Source organism: Camelus dromedarius, chromosome 2 (assembly GCF_036321535.1).
Source record: "Camelus dromedarius isolate mCamDro1 chromosome 2, mCamDro1.pat, whole genome shotgun sequence".
NCBI lineage: Eukaryota > Metazoa > Chordata > Mammalia > Artiodactyla > Camelidae > Camelus > Camelus dromedarius.
Genome location: NC_087437.1, coordinates 108,751,160 through 108,765,536, shown reverse-complemented (window position 1 = coordinate 108,765,536; position 14,377 = coordinate 108,751,160). Strand labels below are relative to the sequence as shown.

Here is a 14,377-nt window from a genome sequence, read left to right as displayed (position 1 = left end):
AATAAGTATTGGTCTTTCTGCTTTTAAAGCATGATTTAACAGTGAACAGTTTAATATAATTTAAAAGAATATTCTAACTTCCAGATTGATGCCTGAATTCCCACAATATGATCAGGATAATCTAAAGTCTTATGGAGATGAAGAAGAAGAACCAGCCTTGTAAGTTTTTTTAATACAAATCTTCCTCGACTTATGATAGGATTGCATCCCAATAAACCCATTGTTAAGTCAAAAATAGTGTTGAGTCAAAAATGCATTTGATACAGCTAATCTACCGAACATCAGCTTAGCCTAGCCTACTTAAATGTACTCTGACACTCACATTAGCCTACAGTTGGGCAAAATCATCTAACACAAAGCCAATTTTATGATAAAGTGTTGAATATTTCATGGAATTTCTTGACACTGTATTGAAATTGCAAAGCAGAATGGTTGTGAGTGTACTGGTTGTTTACCCTCTTGATCACGTGGCTGCTGGGGCTGCAGTTTGCCACCACTGCCCAGCATCATGAGAGAGTATCAGACTACATACAAATTGCCAGCCTGGGAAAAGGTCAAAATTCGTAGTATGGTTTCTACTAAATGCTTATCACTTTTGCACTAGTGTGAAGTTGAAAAATTGTAAGTCAAACCATCATAAGTGGAGACCGTATGTAGTTTATTTTATTAAATTCTTATAATCCATCTTCATGACTTTAGAAGACAGAAGCAGTACAAAAGCTCTAAATTGGAGTATATATTTGTTCAACAGATCTTGTGAATTTATTTGTAAGATATGAATGAAATTTAGAGTTCACCCAAAAAGACAGTTACTCTCTCTTCTTTTTTTAGTGGGGGAAAGGTAATTAGGTTCATTTATTTATTACTATTTTTTGATAGAGATACTGAGGATTCAACCCAGGACCTCCTGCATGCTAAGCATGAACTCTCCCACTGAATTATACCCTCCCCCTGCCCCAACTCTCTCTTCTTAATTGTTCCTAAATCATTTTCAGTTTGCTGCTGTTAGTGAAAACTTTCTTCAGCCACATGGTAGCTGTGGAAGGAATATATCAACTCAAAAATCTATTGAGTACCCCTTTGTGCAAAGTGTTAATTAAATGTTGAAGAGAGAATACGTTGTGAAGTAAACGTTCTATCTCGTAAGGAGCTTATAATCTAATTTAGATGATACTACCCTATAACAGAAGACAGTTATGCCAAGTGCTGAGGAAAAGGTTAGGATGTTAGGAGGACACAACTGTTGTGCCCAGGAAGGGAAGACTTTCTCTTGAGGAAGAGGCATTTATGCTGCACCTTTCAGGTTAGGTAGCATTTCAGCAGGGCAGGGGAAAGTTATGGGAACACCATGTACAAAGGCACTGAGGCATGAATGTTCAGGATGTGCTGGGGGAACACTGAGTAGTTGCTATTTGGCATTTTTTTAATTGTCTATATCTTCTTCCACTGGAATATAAGCTCTGTGAAGGAAGAAATGTTTGTCTCTTATTCCTGACTGTATTCACAGCATTCAGGTTCTTGGCCTAAAACAGAGTCAGGAATAGTGCTCATTTGTTGAATAAAAGAATAAATGAACGAGTATATGTGGAGTAGGCAGGGAGGGTATAGTGGCAGGTAAAGCTGGAAGGGTAATGAAGGGCCTTCAGAATGACATTTTCTAGGAATCGGGGCATTATTCGGTAGAAGATGGGATACCACCAGCTGATTGTGGCAATAGTATAAAGCACAAACTGTACAAAGAAGCCAGCAGAGGTGGAGACCATTCTGGAAGTTACAGCAGTGCATGGAGGTCAGTATGGAAAGTGGAGAGCTGTTCTTTGTAAAATCTAGTGACTGTTGGTATGGAATAGAGAAGGGGTGGTACGTGAGATGGTGGTGGTGAAGGTGAGAACTTAAAGGCAGAAGCTTGAAGAAGACTTATTTATGGGCTGGTTGTGGGAAGCCACCAAGGAAGAAAGCTCACAGAGGTGAAAGGAGAGAACCGAGCTAGAATGTCATAGAGAAGAGACTCTGACAGGAGACACACACAAGTATTTCACTTTCTGAGAATCTTGTAAGCTCATCCAGGTGTTGATGAGTACCGTACTCCAGTAAGGAGGAAAATTAACTCACATTGTCATGGATTCATGTGAATGTTAAATCTGCTGAAAAGGCGTCCAGTCTTACGACCTTTTTACCCTTTATAGGATGATAAGTGGCCTGGTAGGATTTGTTAGCCCTAATGGTTCCCCTGACTAACCGAGGGGCTTCAGACTAATCATTTAGCCCCTCTGGTTGTGTGATTTTTTTTTCTATCTGTGAAACAAAAGGCTGAAGTATATGTTTTCTAAAAGGGTCTTTTAAGTGCTAACCTCTAGAGTCCATGTTTTATATATTTATAAATATAAAATTTTATATTTTATATTACATATTTATAGATTTATAAATAGGAAAATATGTATATATTTGTATAACATTTTATGTCTTTCAGATTCTATGATTGGCTTCATGTGAAATTATGAGTCAAAATTGAATCTATAAAGGGGGACTTTTAAAATGGTTTTTGGAAAATAGAGAAACATTTTCTTAAGATACTTGAAATTTATACATAATATCAGTTTGTTAAGGGATGAGTTAATGAAGAAAACTGTGGTGTTTAATCATTTGTTCTTAGGTCACCACCGGCAGCACTGATGTCTCTCCTTAGCACTCAAGAAGACTTACTAGAAAATGTTTTGGGGTGTATTCCTGTTGGACAGATAGTTACTATTAAGCCACTGAGTGAAGACTTCTGCTATGTTTTGGGATATCTCCTCACTTGGAAATTAATACTTACGTTCTTCAAAGCTGCTTCATCTCAGGTAAATAAGACAACTTTTGACAGTTCTGTCTTATATGTATTTCTCTGTTACTATCCTAAACCCCTAGCTTTCCCTTCTTTTGGGAGAAAAAAGAGGAAATGCCTCACATTTTAATCTAATCTTATCTGGCTAATTTCAAACATTCTGCTAAATTTATTTCTGTCTCTACTTCCTCACCCTCCCACAGTTTTACACACACACACACACACAGTTTGTAAAAGTAATTAATTTCTGGAATGTGCTTACATCAACTGTTTGTCTAACTGGATGTAGACACCAAGTCCTTTTATTGCAGGAAACCAGATTTCTATAATTTAATTTTGTGCAACCGTAGTAATAGTTTCAAAAGAATTGGATATTGCTATTTTTTTCCTTTGATCAACTTCTGACTCTTGTGGAGATGTCAGTTAATACATCATTGGAGATTTTTCTTATTTGAAAATTAGTGTTTAGAGAAATATCTATGAAATATTACCATATGTAATTGAAACTTATCACTGAATGATGAAAATATCCTATATAATTATTTGGCTTTAATTATTTCAGTAGCCACTAGATGTCTCTGTTGTCTCATGTTTAAGAAAAAGAGGTCTTGTCCTGGAAGGAAGCTGGAAAAATCTACTCTCCCCCCCACCCCCCATTCTTTCAGACAGATCCCCACCTTAAAAAGTTTCAAACACTGATTGAATCAGCTGAATAAAGCAGGTGGCTTCTTTGACAGGTCACTACAAAAAAACAGTCACTTCATATTTAAAGAGTGACTAAATATGGCATTCATTTCCAATGTGATTTTTCAGAATTCTTAGTTGTAATTTATGTTGTTGCTAATAACCCATACCGTGGAATATGTAAATATAGCGGGGTTTTTTTTGCATTTGTTTATCTAAGGGGAAAATCAAATTACAGAGGCAGCACTGATCTAGATGTGTCAGTTATTGTATTTCTTTTCAGGCCTCCCACTTATGTTTGTGATCTGAGCTGGTTCTAATTTGCTGATGATATATTTCAAGAGCTCCTTATTGGCCTTTTACATTCATTTCTTAGAATATTTTTTATCTCTAAAAAGTTGCAGCAATTGAAGTTTTATGTATAAGAATTTTTTCTTGTTATCTTATGTTTAGAAATTAGGAATGGGGCCACACGTCATCTTTTCCATTAAGCCAGAGTTGGGGAGGGGGCACACAGAATTGCAGAGCAGCATTTATTGAGCCTGGAAATTGAACTGAGCTGTGAACAGATAAACCAGCATAACCCATTAAATAACGCTAATTAGAGGAATCCTAAAAAAAAGCTGAGAATTTCTTTTTAAAACTTTGGTTCTTAATCTGGGCCGTTTTTAACTTTCTTCTCAGAAAAACTAATGAATCAGATCAAATTGGAAACAAAGCTATGTATGTTTAATTTTTTTACTGAGATACATTTCACATATCAGATTTACTTATTTTAAGTAAACAGTTTGGTGTTTTTAATATTCACAGAATTGTGCTACTATCACCACTGTCTAATTTTAGAACATTATCTACACCTTCCTCCCCTACCAAAAAACCCTTACCCATTTGCAGTCACTTCCCATTTCCTCTCAAACCCCCCAGCCATTGGTAAACACTAACCTATTTTCTGTCTCTATGGATTTGCCAATTGTGGACCTGACACATATGTGGTCTTTTGTGTCTGGCTTATTTCACATAGCGTAATGTTTTAAAGATTCATTCATATTACAGCATGTAATCAGTATAACACTCCTTTTTATGTCTAAATAATATTCCATTGTATGTATGCCTCTACCACATCTTGTTTATCCAGTCATTCAGTGGGCATTTAGGTTGTTTCCACTTGGGGGCTATTTTGAATATAGCTGCTGTAAACCTTTTTGCATACATGTTTGGGTGGACATATGTTTTCATTTCTCTTGTGTTGTATACCTAAGGGTGGGATTTCTGGGTCATTGATACATGTTAAAATAAATATGTGATATACTTGATTTTTTTTTTTTTAATTCTACTTTCCTTCCAACTTTTTATTTTGAAAAATATTCAGATTTACAGAGAAGGTGGGCAAATGATTCGACAAAAAGTCATAAACCTCTTTGTAGGGTCACACATTTTTAACATGTTGGTACATTTACACATGCTTTCTCTCTATTTACTTTTTTTATGCTTATCTCCTTCAAAGTAAGTTGCAGACTTACTTTGACATCGTAATGCTTTACCAAAAGTATTTAAACGTATATCTCCTAAGGACAAGGACATATTTCGACATAAATGTAATGTAGTTATTACACTCAGATTTTATTTTGACACAATAATATTATCTAACTTGTATTTAAATTTTCCTAGTTGTCCCAGTAATGTCCTTCATAGTTTTATTTCCTTATCTGTTGAGGATTCAGTCAAGGATCACATTTGCATTTGTCTGTCATATTTCTTTAACTTACAACTACTTTACTTTTCTTTCCTGTCATTCACCAGGTCAGTTATTTTGTAGACTATCTTATAGTTTGGATTTGTCTGATCATTTCCTCATGGTTAGATTCTGGTTCCTTTTCAGCGAGAGTGTTTAGGGCACAGTGGTGGTGTGTTCTGAGTGTATCACCTCAGGAACACAGAATGTCATGTCTCCTTTTATTGGTGGTGTTAACTTTGGTTACTTGGTAAAGGTAGTGCCCTCCAGATTTCTCCATTATAAAGGTACTTTGGTCAATATTTTAAGAATTAATTCCAAATCCTATGGCTTGATCTTTGTATTTGAGTATTTACAGTGTTCAGAAAATGGTGTCTTTATACTTTGAGGAAACATGTAGTATAGTGGAAGAAATAATTTAAAAACAGGTACAGATACCAAGAGCTGCAAAGTAAATGCAAACAACTGAAAACTATATTATTGAGGAATGAGTCCAAAGCATGTGTCTCACAGATAACCTATAGTGCACCCAGTGGTGCTAGATTTTCCTATTTTTAAAAAAGAAATCAGAAATCCATATTTTTATGGGAAATTTCTTGATTTATAAAACAACTGTGAGAAGACCCCAGGATGTTTTGGACCACTAATTTGTGCTGTCATAAAGGGATGCTGCAATGTTTGTTATAGGGTGAGGTCAGCCATAAAAATGGGATTTGTCTTAAGCAGGATGTTGAAAGATTCGGGATTATGGTGTGCAAGGAATGTATGGAAGACTTAGAAAGAGAGTGAGTGGGTTATCTGTGGGGATGGCAAATAGGTTTTCCTTGCTCAGAGACTCCAAGTGGGGGAGAACTTAGGGAGACAGTTTGAAAAAGATGTTAGAAGCAGATGTCTAATAATGAGGAGAGAGTGACAACTCCTGCTAGTTTATGAGGAGGGTTGCAGTGCCCTCAGATGACACATTTGGAAAGTTAGACTGTGCCATGTATTTTGTAGGACTCTTCCATGTAATTTGCAGTGTTCAGATGAATGCATTTTTGTATTGTATTCTGTACAATCTCCTATACTTTGATCTGTTCGTATCTACTGATTATCTTGGTTTAATTGGGTTTACTAACAAATTCTTTACTCTCCATCAGCTTCGAGCTCTATACTCAATGTACCTTCGAAAAACGAAAAGTTTGAATAAATTGCTCTATCACCTGTTCAGACTGATGCCAGAAAACCCGACCTTTTCAGAGACAGCTATTGAGCTCTCCAGTAAGGACCCTAAAACTTTCTTTACAGAAGAGCTCCAGCTGAGTATTAGAGGTCAGTATGATGTGTTTTTGTGTTCTTTCTTGGAGACGAGGTTCAGATTAGGTTATATTATGCCTTATCCTGAGGGTGTGGAGAGTAACCCCAAACGTGGGTCCTGGCTATGAAAATGTTGCAGTGAGAGATTTTCCATATTTTTCTAAATAGGACATAGAATTAGACCGAGTGGCTAAGATTGTTAAGAATTTAATTTTTGAAGCTTAGTTTGTTGAGACTTATCTTTTACTCTGTAAACAAATACTTGTTATGTGATAATGTCTTATTGGCCTGTAAATGAATAGTCTTCAGCTGGGGAAAAAAGGTGAATAAAATTTATTGTTTTTACTCCGGGAGCTCACATTTTAGCTGAACGGATAGATAAACACACGTCTAGCTGGACCACAATGTTCTAAGTGATCTAAGTGATTTCCTGAGAATAGGAATTTTTTAAAAGCCTTGGAGATCTGAGGATGGGACTTCGTCTTGTTGAGTATTAAGGTGGGATTCTAGGACTTTTGCATAACACATCAGTGAGAGTAAAGGGGACCAGCAAACTCTTTTTCATAATTTATAAGAAAAAGAATCTTTAATTTCTCCTCCTTTAAAAAGTATGTGTGTTTCATTGTATTTGTGATTTTTCATGTGAAACTTACAGAGTGCCATTTCTAGGCAGATTTTTCGGTGTCATTTGGGATCTTCATTCTTTTTGCCATTTTGGTTGTTCATTTTGAATGTGTGAGACAGCTAATTCTTGAGTTCTGGTTTCTTGGGTATGTTTGTTTTATGAGCTCTGGCACTAGTGTTAAGGAATTAAAAATGATCTTCTAAGGAAAATACTACGATTAGTCTGTTATTCCATGTAAGAAATATATCTTACTAACTAAGAATTTATTTTTTTCCTCAGATACCTCAACTCTTCCATACCATATTCCGCACTTGGCTTGTTCAGTCTATCACATGACATTAAAAGACTTGCCCGCCATGGTTAGGCTGTGGTGGAATAGTAGTGAGAAACGTGTTTTCAATATTGTAGATAGATTTACAAGCAAGTATGTTAGCAATGTTCTTTCTTTTCAAGAAATATCTTCTGTGCAAACAAGTACACAACTGTTTAATGGCATGACGGTTAGTATTGTCTTAAATTTTTTCTAGAAAAGTTGCTTGAATATTGGTTATGTCTGTCAGTTGTAGTGAGTATCATCACAGTTATAGCTCTTGGTTCAGAATTTATAGAAATTGTCTACTTTGTTTTCTGATTTTTGAATATCAAATCTCAAATTAAATCGAAATAATGTTATAATTTCATTTACCCCCTTTTTTGTTTATTCGGTTTATTTGTTATTGAAGTATAGTTGATGTACAATGTTATATACGCTACAGGTGTACAATATAGTGATTCACAATTTTTAAAGGTCTTTGAGCGTTCATTAGTTACTTTGAAATATATATTGGAATACCTACAGGTGCAAGGCACTGTATGCCAGTCACCTGCAAAATGAACAGTTTAGAAGGATCAGATACCTGTCCTGTAATACCATATAATCTAATAAAGGGAAAAGAGTGATACCAGTAATGTTTTTTGCATTGGAAACTAGAAAGTGGCACATTATGAGGGAGAGTATTCTGAACTCATAGAGGGAAAGGTTCGCCTGGCTGAGGGGTTCAGGTGAGACTTTATGGAGAAAGTTGAGGTAGGCAGGATTTTGTTATGGGAAAAATGGGGGGAAAGGCATTTAATTTACAGAAAATAATATGGGAAAAGCAGAAAGCTTGGAGATGAGAATAAAATTTCTGTGATTGCCTACAAAATGATGAATAGCCCAGTATTCATACAGGGTAGAACTCCTGAAGGTAAATAGAGAATAAAATGCTTCTATGATGAATTAGGACCATATTGGGTGAGGCCTCAAACAACAGTCTAAAATATTTGGTCCTATGTAGCCTCTGGAATTTTTCTTTTGAGGCAGTGACACTGTCAGAGTTCTAATCTATGAAACTGCTCTAACTGAATCTCTAACATGGTCTTTTGGCAGGGAGCTTGAGTTTCAGATGTCAGCACCAGTTAGGGAGACTGTTAATGTGGGCGTTATGAGGAGGGCCTGAGGGAGGCCGTATCAGTGGAAATGGTCCTTAAAAGTAGAGGGGTGTGAGGAATTTTGTGGTGCTTTATCCAAACTTGCGACTAGTTAATATCTGGGATTCAGTAGAAGGAGAAATTTAAGATGATGCTATGGTTTTTATAGCCTGGAAATAGGAATGCCAGAAGAATAAATTTGTAAAGGATGATAATTTGTGTTTTATGTTGAATTTGCAATGCTAGTAAGAGAATCAAGGTCAGGTATAAATATTTTGGCAGTTGTTGATTGACTCTAAAGCTCAAGAGAATTCTCTGGTAGAGAAGACTTGGGAGACATCTAAACAGAAGTGGTATTTGATCCTCTTGGTTTGGAAGAGAAGGAATAATAAATAATAACCCATTCTGTTATTGGTCTATGCAAAAACTATTTATGATATGACAAGCCTAATATAATAAAACATACTTTATGAGCGGTGCGTTTCTTTTGGAAATATCTTTGAGTGTCATAGCAACACTATAAAATACATCAGGTATTTGAGCCTCTTTATTAAATATCTCATGTCAGAAAACTGAACATGTTTATTCATACTTTAGTAGTCAGCCCACCAAGGTGTTTTCTGAATGAAAACAAAGAAAAGAAATTTGGCAAAAAAAATATTAACCTCTTGTGTTGCAGGTGAAAGCTCGGGCTACTACTCGAGAAGTAATGGCCACTTATACAATTGAGGACATAGTTATTGAACTTATAATACAGCTGCCTTCAAATTATCCACTGGGTTCAATAACAGTAGAAAGTGGGAAAAGAGTTGGAGTGGCTGTTCAGCAGTGGCGGAACTGGATGCTCCAGTTAAGCACATACCTCACCCATCAAGTAAGTTTCTGTGTCCAAACCAGAGGTATAGTGCTGATTTACTATCTGAGGGCAATAAAACTTTCAGTATGTCTCTTCTGCTTAAGTAGAAATGGACATCATAGTTTGTTGGATAACACAGATTCTGCCTAAATGATTTGAACCTGCCAAGCTGTTTTAATTTTTAAGGCTCTACGACATTTTTGTCTGGTATTTGAGAAGAACTGACTTTACTTCACTGACATTGTAGATGACATAGAACAATACATGGTATTAACGGAATTGTTTGAGAGGGAATCTTTTTGCAAGATACAGGATGGATGAATGTCTTCTGAGCTACTTAGCAATTTAAGTCTTCTTTTGTGGTTATAGTAATCCCAGTACCTGTGCCTTTTAAACAAAGTACAAGCGTTCTCTAGTTCTGTTTATACATTGTGATGTGTACCTCAGGCATTCTACAGTAAAGAAAAATTATTTTAAAACAAGTGTATTCACCAGTATTAGAGAGGTGGAACAGATTAGCATTTGAGAAGGTAAGAATTAATTTCATTATTTTTAGTTAAAACTCAGGAGAACTGATCTAAATGATTTAATTATTCAAAGAGTTTTACTGAACAACAAGTTCAGGCAATAAAACTGGAAAATTAGGATAGAGGCCTTTCTTTCAAGTCTGCCTTTAATGGAAAAAAATTATATCTGGTTCCTAAAACTTGGAAGGTCATTTTAAAAACCAGTATTCATAAAAGTTAGAATTCTGAATGTAGCCAAGCAGATTTTCTTTTCTCCAAGTTATAATTCAACTTTAGAATTTGTGAAATTGAATAAAAGTAACATTGGTGATCTTCAGTGTATATGGATTTATTAATTTATTAAATTTATTTTTTTCTTAACAGAATGGAAGTATTATGGAAGGCTTAGCGTTATGGAAGAATAATGTAGACAAACGTTTTGAGGGTGTTGAAGATTGCATGATCTGTTTCTCAGTCATTCACGGTTTCAACTATTCTCTTCCCAAAAAAGCCTGTAGAACATGCAAGAAAAAGTTCCATTCAGCTTGCTTGGTAAGTCTGGATAGAAATTAACTTATTTATATCTTATGTATAATTATATATGTATGATATCTAACCTTGGATAACAGTGGCTATTAATCTCTTACTTGTAGTTAATGAGAAACATATTAAAATGATTTTTCAAAAACATGTGAAAGATAATTAGTAATTTATTGAGAGAGGTGGCATCAAAGCATTTTAATAAGTGGTTGTTTCTAAAATTGCTCTCAGAACTCAAAAAATAGATGGTCTTATAAGATCTACACCGTAAAGGAGACTGAAAAAATTAGACTTCGGGGCCATCTGGCATCAGAGTTTTTTTGCTCTTTTTAAACATCGTATTGGGAAGAGAGTTGCCCTATGTTCAGCTGCTTCATGGGAGGTCTTCCCATGGAAGATCCCATGGGTCTTCGTGGTTGTGTGCCTGAGCGGAGGTGGGAAGCAGTGCAGTGTGGCCTTTGGAAGGAGTACTGAGTCGTGCTGGTTTTGGAGATGAACAGAGGGAAAAGACGTTTCAGTTTCTCCCTTTTTTACTTCATCATTTTAAAGCTATTTTAGATTTATATGTAAAATGACAGTTTAAAAAGTTCTCTTAACATTTAAATAAACTTTTCTTTTTCAGTACAAGTGGTTTACATCTAGCAACAAATCTACTTGTCCACTCTGTCGTGAGACGTTTTTCTGAGATTTTTTTTTTTCCCATTGGAAGTGATCCCTGAAGTAAATCAAGCAAAGGCAATGGATTTGGATTCATCTTGAAGTGTTAATGTGAGGAGGCCAGTGAGCATTACTTTTAAATAGGACCTTCTCTGGAAAATTATTTTGTTTAATGTAATGATCGTAAAATCAGGTTTACTTATCTTTAGATTGCTTTGTAAATGTTTGGAAACCTTTTCTTTTACATAAGAATATTACATATTTGAGAGAAAATATTTATATTAATAGTTTAATCTCTTTGTATATTTAAAAATAAATATGGAAAACCTCTAAATTACAGAATTGGAATTTGTGAAAACATTGTACAACTGTATTATACTGTTAAACCCAGTTTGATGATCTGTGTTTTAGAACTGTCCAAGTGAGGCAAATGAATTGAGAGGGTTGATTTACAGCTACAGATATTTTAAGATGTATTTATTAGTTATGACAACAAAACTAGTATTCTGATATTTGTAGATTATTTTAATGATAAAATGACATTAAGCTATTAATATAGCTTATCTTAAGCTATTTAAAGCATGCTCTGAAATTCTATATAAAGAGTATAAACTGAACTTTAAGGTGCCTCCATTTATTAAAGGTTATGAAATTCAGAGATTAAATTCATGACACTGACCTTTTGCTGTAGAAGAAGAATTTCCTTGTATTAGTGAAATTTGAATAGCAGACTTGTCAGTGAACTTATCACTCAGTTGGAATGAGTCTTCAGAGGGGGAGAATTTGAGAGAAACAGGGATTAGATTATTTCATTCATGAAGCAGAGTGGTAGTTATTCCTCTGTCAAGAGGGAAGAAATAAATGAGTTACATCTGAAATTTAAGAATGGTGGAAAAAACGGAAGATAACATGTTGTAGGAGGCTTTGAATTTTGTAAGCAAATTTTGCTATTCTTACTGATTAAAGTTACACTAAATTAGAGATCTGGGGGGAGCTAATTTTTTCCAGTCTTCAGAAGTGCAAGTTAAGAATTTTAATACTAAGTAAAGTTCAGTATAACAGGCTGAAATGGAGTAGGTAAAAACCTGCCTTTTACCACAGTACTATTGCCCTTAAAAATTGTGCCCCAAATACAGAAGTGTGGAAGTTTGGAACCTGGAATAATTTTATTGCAGTCTTCCATTACATGGGAAATAGTAACGTATCTAATAGCAAGGTTACTTGAAAGGTCAGCTAATCATCTCTGTTGCAAATGTTTAGGCAAAAAGCAACTCATGTTAAATAAAATTACTGCTCACCATCAACTGGGTAAAATGGTTGTTACTGAAATAGTATGAGTGTGGTCAGAGTACTTTAGTGGAGAGTGAAGTATTACGTGAGTTAAAGGTCTTGAGTTGTATTTGCAGATGCAGTGTCCTGCCCAGTTTTGTCTCCTCAGTTTTTCTCTGTAGTATTTATTACCTTACAGCTTTGAGACTCAAGGAGTCAGTCAGTGAAGTACAAATAGCAAAATTCTACTACCTCTTCTTAACCCCTTTCTTAAAATATTCTCTTTCTATGTCTCTCTCTGACATAGTAAACCCAAAGGATTGTGTTATTCTTCTGTGAAAGTTACATACCTTTCTTTTAAATATGGTTTTGTAGTAGGACTTTGTTTATAACTTTTACAGTATTGGTATGTCTTGGCTTCTGACCCAAACCCAAAATAGAAAAGAAAAGGGAATAATGGAGCATTGTTTTTCCACGTTATTTAGGGCATCAGGTTCTTGGTGAAACACTATAATTAAGTGTAGGACACCTACTCTTCATACTTAGGACTCTTAGCGTATTTCTTTGAAACCTGTAAATATAAATGTAAAGCTTGTTACTGTTTATATGCTAAAGAAAAAGCTTTCCAGAGTAAGACTGAAATTCAGAATACCACATTAATTAAAGTTTATTTATATAGCTTTGACAACTTGAGAGCATCCCCTTAAAATTCTAGCATAAGGACATTTTAAAATTGCATGAGATTCAAAGCCCATTAGCAAAATTATTAATTTAAAACCCTAATGTAAATTGCAAATTTTAGGATTTATTTTTAACTCTTATTTATCACATGCTGTAATGTATGTACAAAAGTTTCTGTGGCTTAAATAATGTTATTACTTGACAAGTTTTTGTGGTGTGAATAATTACTGTTATTATTTGATTGTTATACCATATGTGCCCATTAAAATTCTTTTAAATTACAAAATATTTCAAATATACATAATAATAATATAAATGCCCTGTACTCTCCATAAACTATTTTGCCATATTTGCTTCTGATTTTTAAAGAAATAAAGTGTTACTCTTTTGTACTCCTCCCTGACGCCATCTCCTCCTTCCCTCGTTAAAGCTAACTACTGTTCTGAAGTTGGTGTGACTTCTTCCTATTTAAGGTTTTATACTTTACCACATGTTTATATCCATAAATAATATATAGCAGTTTTTTTAAAGTTTATATTTATGATATCCTATTTTAAGTGTTCTTTTGTAACTTGCTTTTTCACTCACTGTGTTTTTCACTCAACATAACTGCTGTATATTATCATATTCTATCACTTTGCTTACCATTTCCCTCACTAATTGTCATTTCAGTAGTTATTTTTTGCCTTTTGAACTGTGCTGCAAGTGTATAGTCTTGATAGTGTGTTCTCAGGCAAATGTGCTAGATACTCTGGACATACACCCCCAGGTGGAATTTCAGGCAGTAGACAACTCTGTGGTTTTAGATGTAAACCCTGGGACTTTAGATGTTGTCAGACTGCTCTCCAGTGTAGTGTGCAAGTTTGCACTCCCAGTGGCAGTGTAAGAGAACTCTTATCTCATCACCAAAATGCTTAATCTTAACCAGATTTTTTAAGTTTTCCAGTCAGAGCTGTGAGATAGTAGCTCTTTGTTTTAACTTATATTTCCCTGGCTACCAAGGATCTTAGCTTCATTCCATATATTTATTGCTTATCATTTTATGAATATATTATCTATATGTCTGTTTTCCTCTTGGATTGCATACATTCTTACTGATTCTAATACTTTGTCTCTTACAAGGCTTCTTCTAGTATGTGGCTTGACCTTAGCATAGTCTGTGGCCGTCTTACACAGACTCTTTCAGTTAAATTTACTCCAATTTATCATTCGTTTTCCTTACGGTTGAACCTTTACTGTGTTAGGTTTAAAAAATTTG

The 14,377-nt window shown here is 34.9% G+C and overlaps 1 protein-coding gene across 1 annotated transcript in view; it reads left to right on the top strand.

Moving 5' to 3' along the window:
* The window catches only part of LTN1 (listerin E3 ubiquitin protein ligase 1), a 51,784-nt gene extending 38,262 nt beyond the window's left edge, over nt 1-13,522 (top strand). The window contains exons 24-30 of the mRNA XM_010977385.3: nt 85-159; nt 2,654-2,840; nt 6,380-6,551; nt 7,441-7,661; nt 9,290-9,484; nt 10,357-10,524; nt 11,135-13,522. Of these exons, the coding sequence (XP_010975687.2) occupies nt 85-159; nt 2,654-2,840; nt 6,380-6,551; nt 7,441-7,661; nt 9,290-9,484; nt 10,357-10,524; nt 11,135-11,197 (1,081 nt within the window). The 3' untranslated portion in view covers nt 11,198-13,522. The remainder of the gene's footprint in view (nt 1-84; nt 160-2,653; nt 2,841-6,379; nt 6,552-7,440; nt 7,662-9,289; nt 9,485-10,356; nt 10,525-11,134) is intronic.
* Nucleotides 13,523-14,377: the final 855 nt, after the last annotated feature.